General features: G+C 68.5%; 1 protein-coding gene across 1 annotated transcript; it reads right to left on the reverse strand.

Moving 5' to 3' along the window:
- Window positions 1-7,273: 7,273 nt before the first annotated feature.
- On the reverse strand, window positions 7,274-22,139 carry DES (desmin). The gene is made up of 9 exons (XM_045032449.1): window positions 21,511-22,139; window positions 16,404-16,464; window positions 15,833-15,928; window positions 14,033-14,194; window positions 13,042-13,167; window positions 9,832-10,052; window positions 9,590-9,633; window positions 8,578-8,660; window positions 7,274-8,122 (listed from the first exon to the last, which is right to left on the reverse strand). The coding sequence occupies exons 1-9, from the start codon at window positions 22,050-22,052 to the stop codon at window positions 8,081-8,083; spliced, it is 1,377 nt and encodes a 458-aa protein (XP_044888384.1). The 5' UTR covers window positions 22,053-22,139; the 3' UTR covers window positions 7,274-8,080.
- Window positions 22,140-23,189: the final 1,050 nt, after the last annotated feature.

The raw sequence follows: 23,189 nt of genomic DNA on the forward strand, positions 1-23,189 counted from the left end.
CCCCACACACACACACACACTGAGTGTGTGTGTAACTAACAAGGGACCCAGCATCGCTTTGAGGAAACACCACAACCCACTCAACAGCAGGCAGCCATGTGCAAACCTGACCCCGCTCCCCCCGCGCCTTGGGCCGCAGCCGCTGCCTCAGTTTCCCGCCATGTGGTGGGAAAGTCGGATGAACAACTGTCCCCTTAAAGCCCTCCCCTCTCCTGCCACTCACAGCTGCTGTCAGTCAGCGAAGACCCAGAGCTGCGTTCTGGGGTTCACCTCCTACCCCAGCGGGGGGGCACTGCCTCTGCCGCTGCTGCCTCCCCACGTAACCCAGCGTTCAGCAGGGCCCGAGACCCTCACGGCCAGCGGTTTCCTCTCTGCCTTTCACTGCCCCGTCGGCGGGACGCCAGCCCTGCAAATCACCCTCCGGGAACAGTCTGAGCAGCCGGACAGGAGCCAGTCAAACAGCAGCTGGGATTCCTCAGCCAGCCTCATCCCCACACACCCGCCTGCCTCAGCCCTCATCTCGTCGGCCTTCGGCCCCCCACCCCCACTTAGCCGGTGAGGCTCGGGGAGGGCGACCCCTGAGTCAGGGCAGGCTAAGCACAGTTCTGCTGCCCTTTGCTCGGGCCCTCAGGAGAACACCACGTCCTGCCCCCTGCACTCAGCGCACGAGCCAGACCGGGCGCCTGCAAACCCCAGCCCCTGCAGGCCCTGCTTGCTGCCCTGCTGGGGGACGGGCCAGCCCTAGCGTCCCCCACAGCAGCCTCTTTGCACCCCCTAGGAGCAGGCCCCGCTGTCCGACTGGGGCCACCCCCCATCTCTGGGCTCTGTCGCCCGGGTAACTAGGGACTAGAACCCAGCACTGTTCAGAGCAGGAGCCACAGCCCCCAGGGGCACCTGGCTCGGGGGGCAGCAGGGGGCTGTGGGATGAGATTGAGGGGAACTGGCAGAGCTCAGGGAGGTGTCACGGATTCACAGGTCCGTGCTCTGGAACAGTCCCGGGGAAGAGCCCTTCAGTGTCCCGTGGGTCACTCCTGGGGTCAGCCCTTGGGCTTCCCCACCTCCTGGGACCGGCCCTTGGAGCCGGGATCCCCCATCAGGTCTCAGACTTGTCCCCCCCAAAGGGAGCAATGCCCCCCCAGCCTGTGCAGTGACTCTCAGCCAGCGGGGTGACAGCAGGGGGTGACTGGGTGTCTGGCACAGCGCGGAAAGTGCTCGGTGAGCCCAGAGAACAGCACGCCGCAGCCTGGGCCAGTTCAGACCAATTGTCTTCTCAGACTCTCCCCAGACATGGGGCCCAGGCCCCACACAGCTGGGCATTCGGCACACCTGTCTCCCTGGGACTCTGCAGAACATCAACCACCTGTTCCCGCCACCTAGTGAACATTGCAGCACAGAGGGGAAACTGAGGCACACTCAATATTCATACAGAATATTACAGAAAATTCCCACTCCATCACAGGGGGAACCCAGGGCTGGGCTAGCCCTGGGCTGGGAGTGAGGGGCACCGGCAGAGCTATGGGGGGGGCAGCCCAGGGCTGGGCTAGCAGGGGCTGCGGGTTGGGAGTGAGGGGCACTGGCAGAGCTATGGGGGGGGGGCAGCCCAGGGCTGGACTAGCCCTGGGCTGGGAGTGAGGGGCACCGGCAGAGCTATGCGGGGGGGGGCAGCCCAGGGCTGGGCTAGCAGGGGCTGCGGGTCGGGAGTGAGGGGCACTGGCAGAGCTATGGGGGGCGGAGCCCAGGGCTGGGCTAGCAGGGGCTGCGGGTCGGGAGTGAGGGGCACCGGCAGAGCTATGCGGGGGGGGGCAGCCCAGGGCTGGGCTAGCAGGGGCTGCGGGGTGGGAGTGAGGGGCACCGGCAGAGCTATGGGGGGGGGGGGAGCCCAGGGCTGGGCTAGCAGGGGCTGCGGGTCGGGAGTGAGGGGCACTGGCAGAGCTATGCGGGGGGCAGCCCAGGGCTGGGCTAGCAGGGGCTGCGGGTCGGGAGTGAGGGGCACTGGCAGAGCTATGGGGGGGGCAGCCCAGGGCTGGGCTAGCAGGGGCTGCGGGTCGGGAGTGAGGGGCACTGGCAGAGCTATGGGCGGGGGGGGGCAGCCCAGGGCTGGGCTAGCAGGGGCTGCGGGTCCGGGGTTTCAGCGTGCCGCACTGCCACCTGCTGGAAATGGGCAGCACTGCCACAGCCACCTGCTGCCAGGTCCCCCTCCCCGGCCCCAAGCACTGGCCCCATTAGTAACCCTGCTATAAATAGCGGCCGGCGGCCGCTCGGGGCAAACACATTGGCCCCGCGGGGTGAGTCCATGTTGGGCCGGGACGAGCGTCTCCTCTCTGCTGTCACCCCCCAGCTCTCCCCCTCCCCTGGGCTCTGACCCTCCCCCCCCCCCGGGGTCTCTGTGCTGGAGCAGGCGCCTCCCCGAGGGCCCCGAAGTAACGCCCGGTTCCCCCCCCCCACGAGCTAACACGCAGCTCGGCAGCGCAGACCCCGTGGCCAAGTCGCTGTCAGATCAGCTGCTTCGAACATAAACTCCAGAGTCACGGCTCCCCGGCATCTGAGCTCCGGCCCAGCTCTTAAGCAGTCCCATGCCAGACCCCCCAGGGCCCCCTGCTCCTCCGGGACATGCCGCAGCCTCAACGCCACCTACATTCCCGGCTCCTTCAGCCTCTGGGCGAGTCTGCGGCAGCTGCATGGAGGTTCGGCCTGGATCCAGGCTCCCATTTCCTGATCCCATGTATTCACCGTGCCCACAGTTTTAGTGTGGCACAGATTCCAGCGCTGGGAGGGTGAGTCGTCATCATTAGGGTTCAGAGTTAACAGACACCACGAGGCAATTCAGAGCAATTGTTCCAGGCTGCTGGTGAGGAGGGGGACAGAGGGAACAGCCTCAGCTGGGAGGTGGCTGGGACACTGGAGTTCACAGCTCCTGCCAACGTCTCCCAGGGTCTCCAGCGAGCCCAGCCCAGGGCTGCACCTGGGGAGGGACGGATGCTGCCGCAGTTGCAGCCTCTCCTCCCCTTTGCAGCCAGGCCGGGCACCACGCTGGGCGGTGTTTGGGCCCAGGCTCCTTGATCCCTGGGCATTGGGCTGGCCCCCCATTTGGAGGCCCGGTCCCTCCAGCCAGCTCCTGGAGGGGCCCTTCCCCCACCCGCATGCCAGGCACCTTGGTACCTGTGAGAGGCTGGACACCAGTGCGGGGCCCTGGGCTGCCATTGCCAGCTGCTGGCCGACACCTGGCTGGGCTCCCTGGTTACCAGCCCCCCTGGCTCAGCCCCGTGGGGCCAGGCGCGGCGGGGCAGGAGTCTCCCTGCCAGCTGCGTTCCTGTGCTCCCCTCAGCCCGGCCCCGCAGGGACCCCAGCACCAGGGAGCTCCCGGCTCGGCCGGGCCCAGTTCCACACGCCAGGCTGGGGGCGCGGCTGGTTCAGGCACCCGTGGGCCTGTCCCCCCCTTGCGACTCAGCCCCCCAGCCAGGTCATTCAGACCCACCTTCCTGGGGAACAAGGAATCTAACCCACTCCAGCCTGTGCCCCGCACCCCCACGGCTCACGCTGCCGTCCTGCCGGAGCCGGTGGAGAACCCAGCACCTCGCGTTACGCCTCACGATGGGCGGCTCCTCCCTCAGCCTGTCTGTGGGCCCCTGCCCCAGCCGTGCGCTGCCCCTTGCGCCCTGGAGCCCGAGGGCCCACCCAGCCTCCTCCTCCTCTGCTCCTGTAGGACGTCGTCCTGTCCCTGGTGAACTGGCCACTGAGTCGCAGCTGCAGAAGGATCTAAGCCCTCGCTTACCCTCTCATTAAGTGGGAATATTTTGTGAGTTCTGTTTGTGCCTCGGTTTCCCCTATGTGCTGCGTTGTTACCCAGTGGGCGGAAGAGGACTGCTTGTCTCCGGGCAGGCCAGGAGATGTAGGTGTGGGTGTCACCGAGCTGTCGGGGGCTAGGTCCCCATAGCAATGGAGCATTTGAGGAGACAATGACAAATCCAATCAGTGTAATGGCCTGGCACCCACCTCTCACAAGCGCCCCCTTCTGGTCAGGTGTGTCTGTGGTCTTTAAACAGTCCCCGCCCCGGTACGGGGCCGTACGCCCAGGGCTTTCTCTCTGGAGGCGCCGGTTCCACCCTCCTGGTCTCTTCTGGCCCCAACTCTTCAGCTGGGCCATAAGTAGCTCAGGTCCCTTCTCTGGCCCCAGCCCAGGGACCCTAAGAATAGCAGATACGCGCCGCTGTGTCCCTTAAGAACACCTGCTTTCCGCTGCCCTGGCCCCGGCTCGCAGCCCCAGCCTTTGGCACTGCCCCACCCTTAGCGCAGGGCCCTTTGGCCTTCAGGCCCCTCACTGCCCCGGTCCCGGCCAGCCAAGAGCCCCCCCTGCACCCTCTAGCCTCAGCAAGGAGCTGCCTCTGGGCTGGGCCTCCCTGCAGCGCCTTTTGTACCGGCCTGCAACCCTCCGATTGGCCAGGCCCCTGTAGCCGGCCCCTGATTGGTGGCTTCCTGCACAGTCTCTCTAGGCCGCTGGAGGACTTCGCTCCACTGCTCCTTTCCCGGGATGGATGTGGCAGGACCCTGAGGCCTCCAGCAGGGAGCTCCTGGGCCTGGTTCACCCTGACACTCACCTCACAGCCAGCACCCGGGAGGTGGCATCATTAATCTGAACTGGGACCGTACAGATCATTGGTGCAACCAAGGCCCTGTAGTGGCACCAAACATTGTACAGAGGTTGTCGAGTGAGGGGTGTGTGACGAGGTTCTGGGTTGCTGGTTCTGATTGTGCTCTCTGGGTGCATGGATCAGTTTTGTATTTAAAGTTATAAGAATTGGCTCTAGACTGTCTGTATTTCAAATTTGTGCTGGGCTTCTGGGTGACACCCCAGACAATTTGGTGTCAGCTCTGCCTGGGCTGCTTGATGGCCCATTAAGGACCATCAGCAACAACTGACCCACTGAGAGAAGCAGATACACCTTGTGACTCAGCAAGGCAGGGACAGGCCTATGGCCAGGACTGTAAGGGGGTTTTCATGCCATGTGCTGGGCAGCTTGTGTTTGGAACAAAGGAAGCACAGGCTGCATGGCAAGAGACTATAAAAGGAAGCTGCATCGCCTCCATCTTGTCTTCAATCTGCTTCTACCTCTGGAGGGACTTTGGTACAAACTGAAGCTCTGAACAAAGGACTGAATGACCCATCCCAGCGGGGGATGTTCCAGAGACTTGATTTGAACCTGCAGTTTATTCCATCACTGCTACAAGCCTGAACTAAGAACTTTGCCATTACTGGATGGAATTAATTCCATGTAACCAATTCTAGCTCTCATCTAAATTTTTTTTCCTTTTATGAATAAACCTTTAGATTTTAGATTCTAAAGGATTGGCACCAGCGTGATTTGTGGGTAAGATCTGATGTGTATATTGACCTGGGTCTGGGGCTTGGTCCTTTGGGATCGGGAGAGCCTTTTCTTTTATTGGGGTGTTGATTTTCATAACCATTCATCCCCAGGACGAGTGCACTGGGGGTGATACTGGGAGACTGGAGTGTCTAAGGGAATTGCTCGTGTGACTTGTGGTTAGCCAATGGGGTGAGACCAAAGTCCTCCCTGTCTGGCTGGTTTGGTGCAAAGGACCCAGCCTGGGGCTGTGACTGCCGGCTCTGAGCAATTTGTCCTGCATTGATACTCTCAGTTGGGTACTGCCAGAGGCCGCTTTATTACAGGGGGGAGGGCAGTTCCCCCCCAAGGGAAACTGAGCAGCGTCCCCCAGCTGAAGGAGAAAGGCGGGCGAGGGGTGCGATCTCAGCTGGCTGCTGGAAGGAGTCGGGCCAGGGAGGTCAGACAGAGACAGACGGAGCTTGGACTAAGAGGTCACTGCGGCCGGGCCGGGCCCTGGTAATAAGGTAATAATAGGAGCTATACCAATCTCCTAGAACTGGAAGGGATCTTGAAAGGTCATTGAGTCCAGCCCCCTGCCTTCACTAGCAGGACCAATTTTTGCCCCAGATCCCTAAGTGGCCCCCTCAAGGATTGAACTCCCAACGCTGGGTTTAGCAGGCCAATGCTCAAACCACTGAGCTATCCCTCCCCCTGGGCTGGGCGACCAGCGTGGATGGACCCTGCTTTAGCGTCACTCCAGGGGGCTCCCCACAGCCCCCTGGGGCTGGGTCCGGGTAACGGCTGACCCGCCCGCTCTCCCATGCTGTGCGAGTGCCCGGCAGAGGCCGGGCGAGGCGCATTAGTTCCTGAAGAGCGGCCAAGTCTCCCTCGGGGTCTGTCACCGTGGGACGCGCTGGGTGGAGCAGGGGGTCCAGCCCCAGGAGGCGGTGAAGCCGCGTGGTTTCCCCTGGAGGAGCAGCGAGACCCCTCGGGGGCCTGGCCCACTGATGGGGCCACCCAGAGCCTGTCCCCAAGCTGGGGCCGCAGCCCCGCTCCTGGGGGTCCGGGACACACCCCTTTCTTGGCTGCTGTAGTGTGGGGTCTTTAAATCCCCCCCAGTCCATTGGCAGGGACCTGCGGCTTATCTGTGGGCTTGGAGAGACTGAATCTCCCCTCAGGGTGCGACTCTGGTGAAAACACCCACGTGCTGCGGGGGCCACAGAGCTGCTGCTGAGGCCGCACTCGAGCCGACTTGTTGGCCAGGCCCTCGGGGTGTCTTAGAGCTTGAACTGGGTGAGTGTGGAGAGCGACCGCCATTAAGTAGTTACTGTCCGACCCCCCCTGGCCCGACTGCCCCGACCCCCCACAACTGCGAAACGAAAATCGAAAGCTCCAAAAATGCTTGAAAATAAGCCCGGCCCCTATCCCTGGAGCGTGTGCCGAGAACAGCCGGGCTGCCCAGCCGGGCTCCGCTCGGAGTGGGGCTGCCCTGGCTCCCGGCCGGCCGGGGACAGAGGAGATGTGCTGGGGAGGGGCGTGAGGGAGCCAGGGAAGGCAGGACAATGACCCCCCCACTACCCAGCTTCCACAGAGGGAAGAAACCGAGGGCTGGCTCGGCTCTGCCCAGGGGCCTTCCCCACAGCGAAGGAGACAAACTCCCAAGGGACCCTAGAAATGGGCGGGGGGTGGGGGGAGCCCGGCAGGCCCCGCTGCGCTGCCTCCCAACCAGAGCCGGGACAAGCCAGCCCCCCGGGGCCTGCAGGGAGCTGCTCAGCCCAGGTGCAGGGAGCCACGTATCCCCTTGGGAGCCCCCCAGCTGGCCCTGGCTGGAGAGGGGCGAGTGGCAGGATTGCCCCGGGGTGCGCCCGGAGACCCCCGAGAGGCCGGCAGGCAGGCGAGCCCGGCTCCGCAAGCAGGACTCAGAGGCAGGGTCGTGCTCCGTTGTTTATTTCAGCAGCCTGGGGGAGTCGCGTACACGCTGTGGGGCGGGGGCCGGGTGGGGGTGCGGTGCCCCCAGCCCCTTGGCCTCTGTCCATCTCTCTCTGCCTCTCTCTCCCTCGCCTGCTTCCTTCACTTACCCGGATCCTCTCTAGGCTCCCGCGGGTCCCACCGTGCCCTGCTCCCTGCCCGTGGGGAGCCTCCTGCAGAGTCCCCCAGCCTGACCCTGGCACACTCCTGGGGGGCCTGGTCCGCCCCATCCTCGCCATCCCACGGAGCCGGCAGCAGCCCCAGTTCCCCGGGCGATGGGCACTACGGGGAGCTCCATGGCTTTGGTCCAGGCTGGGGGAGGCGGGGGGCTGGCCAGTCTCCGTCTCCCCTCCCAGGCTGCCCAGGAGAAACGCCAGCTCCGGGGCCCCGGGCCTGGGCGGAGGCAGGCCCCTGCCAGGCCCTCGGGGGTGCAGGGAAGGTGCGCGTGAGTACAGGGGACACGGGGCTGGGATGCAGAATCTGCTGCTGGGAGCCTGCATGGGGCCCCCCTTCCCCCACCCCCGAGCCGCGGCCCTGTGTCCCCCTGCTCCCCACACCCAGCCCCACTTCTGACTCGGGGCCCCCCAGGCGAGCTCCCAGCACAGCACTTCAGAAGCAGGAGAGAGACGGGGGCGTGGGGGAGGCAGGCGTGGGAGGTTATGCCCTGGGGACAATGGAGGAGGGGCTGGGGCAGGAGTGGGGCGAGATGGGGGCATCGGCGGGGATGGACGGTGCCAATCGTCTCTCCGCAGCCGCCCGGCCGGCGCCATCTACAGCACCTCGTGCTTCTGCTCCGTGGCCTCGCTCACCACCTGCTCGGGAGAGAGCCCTGGTGAGACGGGAGCCCCCGGGACTGGCACCGCGCTGGCGCAAGGGGCAAACGCCACCCTCCCTTCCGGCCGGGTCGCCCTGGATCTCCGTCCTGCACAGAGACCGGGGCACAGCCTGCGCCAGCCGGCCGCACTGCCCGCCCACTCCGGGCCCGGGCACGTGGGTGGCAGGAGCCTGGATCCCGGCCGAGGCGTCTACGTTAGGCACAGCCTGCAGTGCAGTGCCAGGGGGGCGGGAGGGAGACCCGAAACCCCCCCTGGAGCCAGGAGCGAGCCGGCTTGGGCCAGGACAGATCCAAGCCCCCCACCCCACCCCAGTGGGACCCCTGGGAAGCTGGGGCTTCTCGCCCCCCCCAGCCATGGCTAGAGCCAGGTGAGCCCCGGCCCGTGTGCCTGGGCCCCTTCCCTACCCAGCCGCCCCCCTGCCCCCCGCTCACCTCCCCATCACGCGTCTCTATGGTCTTGATCATCACGGTCTTCTTGGTGTGAACCTCTGAGCCCCGCTGCTCCGGGCTGGTCTCTGCAGGTGGGAGGAGAGTCAGCCTGGGGCGGGGGGGGGTGAGTGGCCAGGGGTGAGGGGGCTGGTCCTTGGGGGGGATGGGGTGAGGGGCTGGGGGTGGGGAGCACGGGCTGGGCCATGGGGGGATGGGGCGAGGGGCTGTGGGCGGGTGGCACGGGCTGGGACTGGGGGGGGGCAGGGAAAGGGGCTGGGGGTGGGGGGCGCGGGCTGGGCCATGGGGGGGCGGGGAAAGGGGCTGGGGGTGGGGAGCACGGGCTGGGCCATGGGGGGATGGGGTGAGGGGCTGGGGGTGGGGAGCACGGGCTGGGCCATGGGGGGATGGGGAGAGGGGCTGGGGGTGGGGGGCGCGGGCTGGGCCTTGGGGGGCTGGGGTGAGGGGCTGGGGGTGGGGGGCACGGGCAGGGCCATGGGGGGATGGGGTGAGGGGCTGGGGGTGGGGGGCACGGGCCGGGCCATGGGGGGATGGGGTGAGGGGCTGGGGGTGGGGGGCACGGCTGGACCGTGGGGGGATGGGGCGAGGGGCTGGGGGTGGGGGGCACGGGCTGGGCCTTGGGGGGATGGGGTGAGAGGCTGGGGGTGGGGGGCACGGCTGGACCATGGGGGGATGGGGCGAGGGGCTGGGGGTGAGGGGATGGGGAAAGGGGCTGGGGGGCACGGGCTGGGCCTTGGGGGGACGGGGAAAGGGGCTGGGGGTGGGGGGCGCGGGCTGGGCCATGGCGGGGGTGGGGGCAGGGGCACAAGGCGAGGGGCTGGGGGCAGGCGGGGGCTCAGGCACTGGCTGGCCTGGGTAAAGCAGCAGGCCGGGGGGCTCGGCCAGGCCAGGGCTGGCTGGGAGCACAGACAGCAGCCATGGGCCCTCCTGCAGCCCCACCGCAGGGGGCTCAGGGCCCCCCCCATGCTGCCCTGCCTGGGCCCTGCCCCGCACTCACCCCGGAAGTTGAGCGCCGAGAAGGTCTGGATGGGGAGACTGATCCTGCAGCCAAGGAGAAGGAAAAGGGGTTAGTGCCACGGCCACACTGAGAGAGGTGCCCTGAGCCCCACAGACACCGGGCTGGGCTGGCTGGGGGCCCTGCCCTGGGACTGCCTGGGGACACCCCACGCTGGGGCTCCCCCAGGAGCCGAGCCCCGGGGCGGCAGGGGCAGGGGCCGGGCTGGGCAGACGCCCGCTCACCGGCTCTCCTCGCCCTCCAGCAGCTTGCGGTAGGTGGCGATCTCCACATCCAGCGCCATCTTGACGTTGAGCAGGTCCTGGTACTCGCGCAGGTGCCGCGCCATCTCGTCCTTCAGGTGCCGGATCTCCTCCTCCAGCCGCGCGATGGTGTCCTGGTAGCCGCTCGCCTCCCCGGCAAAGCGCTCCTCCAGCTCCCGCATCTGCCGCATCAGGGAGTCGTTCTGCGGGGACAGCGCGTGTCAGAGCCGGCACCCCCGGCGGGGACAGTGGGAATTTACATCATCGTTGTATGAAGCCTGTGTGTGCCTCAGTTTCCCCTCTGCGCTGCAGTGTCACCTGGGCGGGGGAAGGGACCGCTTGCACTCGGGCAGGGTAAGACACAGCTGTGCATGGCGCCCGGCTGTCTGGGGCTACGTGGGTCACTGGAGGGAGACGGGCTGAGGCCGACCCCATATCAGTGGAGACTCGGTGGGGACAACGGCAAAGCCAGTCACCAGGCCCCAGACACCAGGCAGCCAATGACCGTGGCTGGCCCCACCTCTGCGAAGGGAGCAGTCAGGCGCACCCAGGGGCTGCCAGAGGAGATCCCACGGACGGGGAGACGGAGCCGAACCGAGGGGTCCCTGCAGTGTGGCTGGGCTGACCAGGAGGGACTTGGCTGTAACCTTCACTCTCCAGGCTCCCTGGGCTGGTCCAGGTGACTCATCACCCGCCTGTCGGCCCGCGCTGGCTGCGTGTCCCTGCAGACGCTGGCGGGGGGGGGGGGGGCGCTGCCCCCCGAGATGGTACAAGTCTCCCTCGGGGTCTGTCTCAGGGGGACTCGCTGCCTGGAGCTCATGGTGAGGGGGGCAGGGGGGCTGCAGGCCCAGAGGTCCAGCCCCAGGAGGCGGTGAAGCCGCGTGGCTTCCCCTGGAGGGAGAGCGAGACCCCTCGGGGGCCTGGCCGGCTGATGGGGCCTCCCAGAGCCTGTCCCCAAGCTGGGGCTGTGGCCCCGATCCTGGGGGTCCATGACGGGGCAGAGCCAGGACCAAGGAGACAGGCTACAGGGGGGTAGCCCCATAGGGATGGGGCTGTGTATGGGGGGTTGTGACGAACTGGGACTGGTCTTACTGGGGGCTGTGAATGCTGAGTGGGGGGTGTTGGCCTGCAAGGACGGGCTGCATTGGGGGGTGGGGGACTGGCCGGAGGGAAGATGCCTGAGCAGGTAACCTGAGAACCCAGGAAGGGGTTAGAGGCCAGGTGACACCTCTGCCTGGGAAGCTGAACAAAGGCTGGGGGAGGAGACGCTGGGGAGTGAGGGGGTTTTCAGGAGCTGGCTGGGGAATGGAGGGAAGGACAGACAGGGCTCTGACCCCCCAGTGGGGCTGTGGGACTCCTGGGACCCCAAGATGGACCTATCTGGGCGGATCCTGTTTTCTGTGCCTGCAAGACCTGTCCTGGACTGTGTTCCTGTCGGCTAATAAACCTTCTGCTTTACTGGCTGGCCGAGAGTCACGTGAATCGCAGGAAGCCGGGGGTGCAGGGCCCCGACTCCCCCACACACCGTGACAGGGGTCACCACACAGGGACAGGGCTGGGGGTGGGTGTTATCTATTCATTTTGAATCATGTTGGAGCTGGTGGGACCTGGTGCAGCTGGATGGGTTTGTGGATGTGTTATAATAATTGGAGCTATACCAATCTCCTAGAACTCAAAGGGACCTTGAAAGGTCATCGAGTCCAGCCCCTGCCTTCACTAGCAGGACCCATTTTTGCCCCAGATCCCTAAGTGGCCCCCTCAAGGATTGAACTCCCAACCCTGGGTTTAGCAGGCCAGTGCTCACACCGAGCTGTCCCTCCCCTAGAATGTTCTTAATGTTTTCTCTGAATACTGTGTGTGCCTCAGTTTCCCCGGTGTGCTACTCCAGTATCTAGGCGGTGGCACAGGGGGTGTGACTGTTGCAGGGACCCCCAGAGGGCAGCTGTGACCCCGACTGGCTGCCTGGGCACAGACAATGGCCAACACCCTGTATCCTGGCAACTGACCGCCGGGCCCCTCCCCGCCAGAGCCACCGGAGGGGCTGGAGACCAGAGACCAGGGGCCCTGTTTGCCCGGGAAGGAGACAAAGGCCGCAGGGGGGCAGCCGGGGGTGACCGAGGCTGGGCTGCTGGAAGCGAGTCAGTCGCCTGGTTTGGGATGTGGGGCTGGGAGGGGGGATGCTGGGCCCTGGATCCCGCCAAGCTGGACTTTGCTGCAGGTCCCTGATTTCTGTGCTCACAAGCTCTGTCCTGTGCTGGGTTCCCGGCTAAGAACCTGTCTGTGTCCCACGCTGGCTGGAGTCACGGCTGGCTGCCGAGTGGGGGGCAGGGCCCTTTGGGGGGGCGGCTCCAGGCACCAGCAGGCCAAGCGCGAGCCTGGGGGGGGCAAGCCACGGGGGGCGCTCTGCCGGTCGCCGCGAGGGCGGCAGGCAGGTTGCCTTTGGTGGCTGCCTGGGTAGGGGCCGCTGGTCCCGCGGCTTCGGCGGACCTCCCGCAGGCTGCTGCCGAAGGCAAAATACCTAGAGCCGCCCCTGGCCCTTCGGGGGTGAATGAGGCTCCCCAGGGGTCAGGGGACTCGCTGTGGGGAGCTCCCGGGGTGAGCAGGGGGCTGAACGCTCCGAGGTCAGAGCCAGGAGCCGCTGAAGCCGGGCAGGCTCCTTGCCCTGGCGAGTGGCCCCGAGGGGAGACGCTGCCCCAGAGTCCTGGCTGGCGTCACTCAGCGCGGTGCCCGAGCCCCCAGCCCGCGACTCCGGGACAGTACAAGGCTGATGGGACTAGCACAGGGCTAGTTTTGGGGGGGTCGGACCCAGGTGGGGGGGCCGGATCGCTGGCTCTCTGCCAGTGGGGGCCGGGGGCCGGGCATCTCTGGCTGCTCCGCAGAGCCAGGATTCCCCAGCCGCGTCTCCGGCCGCTCCCGCTCAGGACCGTGCCCGCACTGGCCCCGTCGCCCCCCGGGTGGCGCTCTGGGCTGCCAGGGAGCTGCAGCGACGGAGGGCCCGGAGCGGGAAGGCGAGTGGGTTCTGCGGGGGGCTCGCACCCCAAGACAGGAGAGCGCCCCAGGGCCCAGCAGGGACGGGGCAGAGCTGCGAGAGGCCTGTCCCCTGCCCTTCCCGTCTGTGGGGGCCGTTTGCCTGGACAGCGGGTTCACGGCCGGCTCCCGCCAGCCCCGGCCCCGGCCCTGCCCGCTGCTCACCGTGCCCTTGAGGGCGTCGATCTCGCAGGTGTAGGACTGGATCTGGTGCCGATACTCCATCATCTCCTGCTTGGCCTGGCGCAGGGCGTCGTTGTGCTTGCTGGCGGCCTGGGTCAGGTCGGACACCTGCGGGGAGGGGCCCGGAGAGGGCAGCTGAGCCGGCGGCCGGGGCACAGCTGGGGCTCACGCGGCCGCGGGCGCTGGGCTGGCGCTGCTCTGAGCTCCCCACAGGCCCCGGCGGGCAGCAACTCAGCCCCAGAGCCCCACGCTGTGACCGGACGCCAGCCGCCCTGCCCCGGACTGGGAGCCAGGAGCCAGCTCCGGGGGCGTGGGGCAGTGTGTGCACAGCGGGCCCGAGCCCAGCCCCCGCCTCCGTGGCCGGCGCAGCCCCCCCATTGCCCCCCAGCCCAGCGCAGCCCCCCAGACACCTTCCCCCCAGCACAGCCCCCCAGACACCCCCCAACCTAGCACAGCCCCCCAGACACCCCCCAACCTAGCACAGCTCCCCAGACACCTTCCCCCCAGCACAGCCCCCCAGACACCCGCCAGTGCAGCCCTGAGCCCCAGACACCTTCCCCCCAGCACCGCTCCCCAGACACCCCCAGCACAGCCCTGACCCCCAGACACCTTCCCCCCAGCACAGTCCCCCAGACACCCCCCAACCTAGCACAGCCCTGACCCCCAGACACCCCCCAACCTAGCACAGCTCCCCAGACACCTTCCCCCCAGCACAGCCCCCCAGACACCCGCCAGCGCAGCCCTGACCCCCAGACACCTTCCCCCCAGCACAGCCCTGACCCCCAGACATCTTCCCCCCAGCACAACCCCCCAGACACCCCCCAGCACAGCCCTGACCCCCAGACACCTTCCCCCCAGCACCGCTCCCCAGATACCCGCCAGCACAGCCCTGACCCCCAGACACCCCCCAGCCCAGCGCCGACCCCCCCACCCCCATGGCGCCAGCAGAGCCCCCAGCGCCGCCCGGCCTGACCTTGGACTTGTACCACTCCTCGGCCTCCGAGATGTTCTGGGCGGCGATGCTCTCGTACTGGGCGCGGATGTCGCGCAGGGCGGCCGTCAGGTCTGGCTTGGACACGTCCATCTCCACCTGGACGTGCTGCTCCTGCAGCTGGGCCTGCAGGTCCCGGATTTCCTGGAGCCAGGGGGCAGCGTCAGAGCAGTGACCCCCAAACAGCCCCCCAGTCACCCCAAGCCCAGCGCTGACCCCCAGTCACCCCCCAACCCAGCCCAGCCCCCCAGTCACCCCCAGCCCAGCACTGACCCCCAGACAGCCCCCAGCCCAGCCCCCCAGTTACCCCCAGCCCAGCACTGACCCCCAGACAGCCCCCAGCCCAGCCCCCCAGTCACCCCCAGCCCAGCACTGACCCCCAGACAGCCCCCAGCCCAGCCCCCCAGTTACCCCCAGCCCAGCACTGACCCCCAGACAGCCCCCAGCCCAGCCCCCCAGTCACCCCCCAGCCCAGCCCCCCAGTCACCCCCAACCCAGCCCAGCCCCCCAGTCACCCTCAGCCCAGCACTGACTCCCAGCCCAAGCCCAGCTCCAGCCCCACTGCCCCTCACACCCTGGCAGCGGGTCAGCAGCGACCACAGGCCTTAGCCAGCCCTGACTCGGGGACCTTCCCCACTGGGCAGGGCCCAGGACAGAAACCAGGGGGTGGGGGCAGGGTCGCAGGGCAGTAATCGGGGGGGGGGCAGGGGATGCAGGGCCCCAGGGAATTTACTGGGGGGATGGGCAGGGCCCCAGGGCAGTAACTGGGGGGATGGGCAGGGCCCCAGGGCAGTAATTGGGGGGCAGGGCCCCAGGGGATGCAGGGCCCCAGGGAATTTACTGGGGGGATGGGCAGGGCCCCAGGCCAGTAATGGGGGGGATGGGCAGGGCCCCGGGGCAGTAACTGGGGGGATGGGCAGGGCCCTGGGGCAGTAATTGGGGTGCAGGGCCCCAGGGCAGTAATTGGGGGGATGGGCAGGGCCCCAGGGGGTGCAGGGCCCCAGGGCAGTAACTGGGGGGATGGGCAGGGCCCCGGGGCAGTAATGGGGGGAAGGGGGGGCAGGGCCCCGGGGCAGTAACTGGGGGGATGGGCAGGGACCCAGGGCAGTAATTGGGGGGCAGGGCCCCAGGGGATGCAGGGCCCCAGGGAATTTACTGGGGGGATGGGCAGGGCCCTGGGGCAGTAACTGGGGGGGTGGGCAGAGCCCCAGGGCAGTAATTGGGGGGCAGGGCCCCAGGGGATGCAGGGCCCCAGGGAATTTACTGGGGGGATGGGCAGGGCCCTGGGGCAGTAACTGGGGGGGTGGGCAGAGCCCCAGGGCAGTAATTGGGGGGCAGGGCCCCAGGGGATGCAGGGCCCCAGGGAATTTACTGGGGGGGTGGGCAGAGCCCCAGGGCAGTAATTGGGGGGCAGGGGGGGCAGGGCCCCAGGCCAGTAATGGGGGGGATGGGCAGGGCCTCGGGGCGGTAACTGGGGGGATGGGCAGGGCCCCGGGGCAGTAACTGGGGGGATGGGCAGGGCCCTGGGGCAGTAATTGGGGGGATGGGCAGGGCTCCAGGGGGTGCAGGGCCCCGGGGCAGTAACTGGGGGGATGGGCAGGGCTCCAGGGGGTGCAGGGCCCCGGGGCAGTAATGGGGGGCAGGGCCCCGGGGCAGTAACGGGGGGCAGGGCCCCAGGGCAGTAACTGGGGGGATGGGCAGGGCCCCGGGGCAGTAACTGGGGGGATGGGCAGGGCCCCGGGGCAGTAACGGGGGGCAGGCCAGGGCTCTCCGTGGACCCACCTCCTCGTGCACCTTCTTGAGGAAGGCGATCTCCTCCTGCAGGGCCTCGATGCGTCTCTCCAGGTCGATGCGCGCCAGCGTGGCCGCGTCCACGTCCTGCCGGCCGAGAGGGAGCCGGGCTCAGAGACGGGAGCCGCAGGGCCCGGGCCCAGAGCGTCGGGGGGCCGCAGAGGTGCTGAGTGACACCAGTGGCACCGGACAGGGTGGGCGGCACCGTGCCCGGGGGCTGGGGGACCTGGCATGGGGGGACCCTGGCGGCCAGCAGTCACCCTCCGGGTGTGTGGGGTGTGGGCAGAGCTCTGCCCCACGCTAACCCTGCAGCCCCGCTGCTCCGTGCCCCACCTGCCGCCAGTCGGAACAGCTGAGCCCTGGGGTGCCAGGTGCTGGGTGCCCAGGCCGGCCCAGCCAGCTGGGGGGGGGGGGGCGTTGGAGACACTGAGGGAGGGAGGGTCTGTAGCCTGGGGCTCTCGGCGGGGGAGGGGGCAGGGAGCCCGGTTCTCTGCTCCGCGCTCCCCCCCGGGCGGGTCCCTGCCAGGGCCCGGCAGGCCAGGCTGCAGACGCGGGCACTTACTGCTCGGAAGGCAGCCAGGTTGTTCTCAGCTTCCTCCTTCAGGTGGATCTCCTCCTGCAGCCTGGGGGGCAGAGAGGGGGCGTCAGGCGGGGGCTGGGGGGCAGGCAGGGCCGTCCAGGGGGCAGCCCAAGGCCAGAGGGACGAAGCAGGGACAGGCAGGCTGCCAGGGGAGGGGGCTCCTGGGCCGGCACAGCCCCCAGGCGCTGGACGGGGGGGCCCCTTGTTCCGCATTCCCGGCGGGCTGGCTGGGGGCCAGCGGCCTGGCCTCCCGTTCCCTATTATAGTCAAAAGCAGAGCCCAGCACAAAGGCTGAGGTCACCCCGCGCCGCACGCCGGCCCCTTCCTTATAGGGGAGCCGGCCGAGGGGCCGGGGCGGGAGCATGGGGGGCTGGGGGATCTGCAGAGTTGGGGCTGCAATACCAGGGGCAGGGAGAGGAGATTCGGGGACACAGGGCTCCGATATGGGGAAAGGGGGGAACCTGAGGCACAGGGATCCCAGACAGTGAGGGGGGACATGGGGCTCAGGGACCCCGGATGGGGGGTGGAGGGTGCAGGTGGGGGGGTCCCTGGGCAGTGAATTGGGGGGTACATGGGGCTTAGGGATCCCGGATGGGGAGATGGGGGTGGAGGGTGCAGGTGGGGGGGTCCCTGGGCAGTGAATTGGGGGGTACGTGGGGCTCAGGGATCCCGGATGGGGAGATGGGGGTGGAGGGTGCAGGTGGGGGGTCCCTGGGCAGTGAATTGGGGGGTACATGGGGCTTAGGGATCCCGGATGGGGTGATGGGGGTGGAGGGTGCAGGTGGGGGGGTCCCTGGACAGTGAATTGGGGGGTACATGGGGCTCAGGGACCCCGGATGGGGAGATGGGGGTGGAGGGTGCAGGTGGGGGGGTCCCTGGGCAGTGAATTGGGGGGTACGTGGGGCTCAGGGACCCCAGATGGGGGGGTGGGGGTGGAGGGTGCAGGTGGGGGGGTCCCTGGACAGTGAATTGGGGGGTACATGGGGCTCAGGGACCCCGGATGGGGGGGTGGAGGGTGCAGGTGGGGGGATCCCTGGGCAGTGAATTGGGGGGTACATGGGGCTCAGGGACCCCGGATGGGGGGGTGGAGGGTGCAGGTGGGGGGTCCCGGGGCAGTGAATTGGGGGGTACGTGGGGCTCAGGGACCCCGGATGGGGTGATGGGGGTGGAGGGTGCAGGTGGGGGGGTCCCTGGGCAGTGAATTGGGGGGTACGTGGGGCTCAGGGATCCCGGATGGGGTGATGGGGGTGGAGGGTGCAGGTGGGGGGGTCCCTGGGCAGTGAATTGGGGGGTACGTGGGGCTCAGGGACCCCGGATGGGGTGATGGGGGTGGAGGGTGCAGGTGGGGGGGTCCCTGGGCAGTGAATTGGGGGGTACATGGGGCTCAGGGATCCCGGATGGGGGGGTGGGGGTGGAGGGTGCAGGTAGCGCAGGGACTTCCCGCGCGGTCAGTGCAGCCGGGGGTCCTGCCCGGAGAGGCTGCGGCTCGGGCTGCCGGTGCAGGTTGCCGATTCATGGTGGCCACAGCAGAGCCGCTGGGGGGGCACTGACGCCAGCTGTTCTGGCTTCGTTCAGTTCGGTGACGTTCAGCCCTGGCGGAGCCCAGAGACAAGTCCCCCCCCCGCCCAGCACCCCAGGGCGGCTCATGGCCGGCCCTTGCCTGGCAGCGCCGGGAGCTGTAGGGCAGGGGAGCTGTAGGGCAGGGGAGCTGTAGGGCACCGGGGCTTTGGGTCTCTGCTCCGCTTCCTTTGGGAGGAGCTGCAGCCGGCCCTCAGGGGCCGGGGAGGAGGCTGCCCGCACGGCCCCCCCAGGATCACGGTCCCCTGTCCCTGCAGCCCCATGGTGCCAGCCCTCAGGCACGCCCAGCGGCGGACGAGACCGGGGCTCTTGGCACACCAAGGCTGAGTGGGCAGGGGTGGCACAGACCCGTCGCTGGGTTGGACACGGATCTTCCAGCCACGTGGGGGGGTTCCCCCACCTGCCCCGTGTTGCTCTGCCAGGCCTAGACATTGCTGTGGTGCCCTCCGGCTGTGGGCCTGACCCTGAGGCCCCTGTCTGTGGGGTGGGCCCCCCCCAGTGACACAGGGGACAGGACGCCGCCTAGTCTGCCAGTCCCACAAGGTCTCCCTTTGCTGCCCCTTTCCAGCCTCACCCCCTTAGTGCCAGGGCTGGGTGTGGCATGGTGCCAGGGCTGGCTCCCTCCCCTGTCCCGTGCGCTCAGCCTGTGCCCGTCCGGCACCCCAGCCAGCCAGCCCAGCTGCTCTGTGGAAGCGGGCACCGGTCCGGAGCGGCAGAACGTGCCTGGAGCACGAGCCGTGCCGCTGGGGGCCCAGTGCCCGCCCTGATCCACAGATCTCGCCCTCGGAGCTCCCCTGCCCGAGCCAGCCACCACCTAAGCATCAGCTGTGGGATCAGCGCAGGGAGCCCCTCTGAAAGCCCAGTCCTCCTCTCCATGCCCCACAGCGTGCAGCTCCCTCCCCCCAGCCTGCAGGGCAGGGCTCCCCCCACCGCGAGCTCCCTCCGGGCCTCTAGCTGCACTGGGACTGGCCCCGAGAGCAGAGACATCCTTCCCCTTGCACGTCCTGGAGCCGGCTCAGGGTTCCCACGGTTCCAGCTGCGCCCCCCGGGCCCGAGTTCTGTGGGGCGGGGCAGAGCTCCAGCAGCCAGGCCTGCGGGCGGGGCGGGGTGAGTGGGGCAGAGGTAGGGGCCCAGACAGGTTTCCCCCCAGCGCTGCATGAACCTGATGGTGCCTGCCGGGACCCTCCCCCGGAGCCTGGCCCCCCCACCCCACAGGGCTCGCTGCCCTCGGCTCCTGCTGTCGTGGGCACGGTGGTCTGGCTGTGCGGGCGTGGCCCCAGGGCAGCTTGTGAGCTGCATCCCCCCCCCCCCTCCCCAGGAGGGCACGAGGCAGCCCTGAGTGCGGAGACCGTGTGGGGCCTGGGGAGACGAGCAGTCCCAGCATGCAGCGCGGCCAGGCCAGGCTCTCTACTCAGCCCCAGCGCCGCGTGGCACAGGAAGGCGGGGGGGGGGGTCTCTGGCATAAGTCACAGCACCCTCAGGGCTGCTGCTTTGCACAGCTGAAATGAGCCAGCCCCATGCCAGCCCCCTCCTGGCATGGCCTGCAATGGGGCAGCTCCCCCCTGTGCCTGGGGCAACCCCTGCGTAATGGCGCCAAACACCCAGGGTGCAGAGGAGCAGAGAGCAAGCGGGGGCCCGGAGTGCCCATGGGCTGCCCCAGAGATCACGCTGTGCTGCTCGGGCTCCTGCGTTTCTGGCCTGGCCTTGGGTGGGCCGCATCAGGCACTGCCATGCTCTCCTCTGCGGGCACCGGCTCCTCCCTCCCCACGGCACCGCTGCACGCTGGCCCTGGGCTGAGGGCAGCTGAGTGCCACGGAGCTCTGGGTCTGGGTAGGGGCAGGGGGCTCCCAGGTACCCCCTGTGACAAAGTGGGAATGTTCTTAACGTTTTCTCCGAATACGGTGGGTGCCTCAGTTTCCCCTCTGCCTTTCTCAGGTATCTAGGTGGTGGGATGGGGGGGTGATTGGTGCAGAGCCCTAGGGGGCAGGTGTGACGGTGTCTGCACAGAGACTGGCGACTCCCTGTCTGCTGGCAACTGACGGCCTGGGCCCCTCCCCGGCAAGGTGCCAGCTGAAGGTGCTGGAGACACAGAGATCAGGGGCCTCCTGGCCCGGGGAAGGGACGAAGGCAGAGGAGGGGCTGGAGAGTGTCAGTTGGGGGCTGGCTGGGGAAATGGAGGGAGACCCAGAACCGGGGTCTGGGCTCCCCACCCCCCAAGATGGACCCGGCTGAGGGGTCCCGTTCGCTGTACCTACAAGCTCTGTGTTAGACCCTGTTCCTGTCATCGAATAAACCTCTGTGTTACTGGCTGGCTGGGAGTCACGTCTGACTGCGAAGTGGGGGGGCAGGACCCTGTGGCCCCCCAGGACCCCGCCTGGGCGGACTCGCTGGGGGAAGCGCACGGAGGGGCAGAGGATGCTGAATGCTCCAAGGAGAGACCCAGGAGGTGAAGCCATGGGAGCTTCTTGCCCTGCAGACAGGCTGCTCCGAGGGAGAGGAGGCTCCCCAGGGTCCTGCCTGGCTTTGTGGGGAGCAGTTCCAGAGCAGCGCCCGGGGACTCCCTGACACCCCCGCTTTCCTGTAACCCCTGGGGCCCCAGCGTCCCAGAGCCAGGGGTCCCCGGGACGAGGTTTCAGAGGGTGAGGCCGACCGGGCACAGCCAGGCCCCGGCACCCTGGGGAAGCGGAGAGCTTGGAGAGCCAAGGGGCCGCAGGGCTCCCAGGCGCAGGGGGCTCCCGCAGCGGGACGTGCCACCTTGCCCCCTGCATCCCTGCTAGATGGGACGGGGAGGGGTGGGTCAGATGGCGGAGACAGACAGACAGAGGCAGGTGGGAGGGGAGGCTGCTGGGAAGGGCCCTGGGCATTAGGGATGGGCAGGTGCTGGGGCAGGAGAGGGTGCTGAGCTCTGGGGTGGATGCTGGGGCGGGTGCTGAGTGCTGGGGGGGGCGGGTGCTGGGGGATATGGGGCACAGGGATGGGGCTCAGTGATGGGGGTGCAGGGATGGGGCGCGGTGAAAGGGGGTGTGTGAGGCTCAGTGATGGGGGTATGGGGCGCAGGGATGGGGCACAGGGACAGGGGGTGTGTGGGACACAGGGACGGGGGGTGCAGGGATGGGGCGCGGTGACAGGGGGTGTGTGGGACACAGGGAGAGGGGGTATGGCGAGCAGGGATGGGGCACAGGGATAGGGGGGATGGGGCGCAGGGATGGGGTACAGGGATGGGGGTGCAGGGATGGGGCACAGGGACAGGGGGTGTGTGGGACACAGGGACGGGGGGTGCAGGGATGGGGCGCGGTGACAGGGGGTATGTGGGACACAGGGATAGGGGGTATGGGGTGCAGGGATGGGGCACAGGGATAGGGGGTGTGGGGCGCAGGGACGGGGGGTGCAGGGATGGGGCGCGGTGACAGGGGGTGTGTGGGGCTCAGTGACGGGGGGCTGAGGGCCCAGGGCCAGGCGGGTCCCCAGGCCGGTTCCCCCCCCCCACTCCAGCCCACCAGACCCCCCTCACCTCTGCTTCAGCTTCTGCAGGTCGTCGAGCAGGTTGTCGCGCTCGACGTCGGCGCGCGCCCGCTGGCTGGTGAGCGTGTCGACCTGCAGGCGCAGGGAGCGCAGCTCCTCCTCGTAGAGGTGGGCCACGTGGGTGGGCTCCTTGCCCTTGAGCCGGTTGACCTCGGTGACCAGCAGGGCGTTCTGCTGCTCCAGGTAGCGCACCTTCTCGATGTAGCTGGCGAAGCGGTCGTTCAGCTCCTGCAGCTCCACCTTCTCGTTGGTGCGGGTCTGCAGGAACTCCTGGTTCAGGGCGTCGGCCAGGCTGAAGTCCAGCAGCTCCCCGCCGCCCTGGTAGGAGCGCAGGGGGGCCACGCGGGTGACGCGCAGGCTGGCCAGGCTGGGCACGGCGGGGCCGCGCGACACCTGGTAGACCCGGGAGGAGACGGAGCTGGCCAGGCCCTTGCTGCCCACGGAGGAGCGGGAGAAGGCCGGGGAGCCCCCGCCGAAGGTGCGGCGGTAGGACGAGACCCGCTGCTGGCTGGAGGAGTACGACTGGCTCATGGTGGCGGCTGGAAGGAGCCCGGGCGGAGGCTGAAGCTGGGGTGGCTGCAGAGGCTGCTGAGCGAGCGGGAGCCGAGTGAGAGGAGTCGGGGAGGGACCCAGGCTCCGGCTATTTGTATCCCTCTGACATCAGCCGGTTCAGCCCCGCCGGGCCGGAGTGACAGCGCAGACAGCTGGGGCTTCCAGGGGGGCAGGGCGGGCCAGCGGGCGGGGGCAAGGGCTGGCCGGACTGTCCTGGAACTACCACTGGGCCCCGCTGGCCCCTCACAGCTCGGGGTGCCCCCCGCAGCCCAGTGTCCCCGGCCCCCCGCAGCCAAGAGCCCCCGGTCCCCCGCAGCCCAGTGTCCCCGGCCCCCCGCAGCCAAGAGCCCCCGGCCCCCCGCAGCCAAGAGCCCCCGGTCCCCCGCAGCCCAGTGTCCCCGGCCCCCCGCAGCCAAGAGCCCCCTGTCCCCCGCAGCCCAGTGTCCCTGGCCCCCCGCAGCCCAGAGCCCTGCCCCCCCCCGGCCTGGCATTTCCGGGGCTGCCTGGGTCTCCCCACCCACGGGTGCTCTTGTCTGGAACATGCAGCATGTGCTGGGTGCAAACCACTCCTGCCCCACCTCGGCTGGGTTCATCCCCTTCCCTACCCGCCCTGTGGGGGGGAGCCGGGACAAGCCTCCTGCAGGAGGTGAGGGGCTAGCGACTGGATGGTCTTGCTGGGGGAGGGGGTGGCTCCCAGGGCCCCCAAAGTGCTGCATACACCAAATGAGGGGCTCCCCCGGTGTGATCGCCTGCCCCAGCCGGGCCAGGGGAGCGGGACACTCCCAGCACCGCAGGCTGCCTGGGCCTTGGGCAGGCGCTGGGGCTAATGCAGCCCCATGGGGGAGAGTTGCTGGGCAGGACCCCCCAGACCAGGTGGGGGAGGTGCGATGAGGGGCCTCTGTCTCAGCTCCCCGTAGCGCCCGTCGCTGGGGGCCCCTCGGGACGTGGGCAGGCAGGACAGTCCCACTGGCACCAACGGCAGCCCTGGCCGAGAGACCAGGGTCTCCACCCCCCTGAGGGGCCCTGCTGCCCAGCCCGGGGCTCCTCTGCCCCCGTGACCCCGTCCCAGGCCCTGCGTGGGGACCTCCCTACACAGCCCAGCCGGGGCAGGGGCCC

The sequence above is a fragment of the Mauremys mutica genome, chromosome 10 (genome assembly GCF_020497125.1).
Source record: "Mauremys mutica isolate MM-2020 ecotype Southern chromosome 10, ASM2049712v1, whole genome shotgun sequence".
NCBI classification, from domain to species: domain Eukaryota; kingdom Metazoa; phylum Chordata; order Testudines; family Geoemydidae; genus Mauremys; species Mauremys mutica.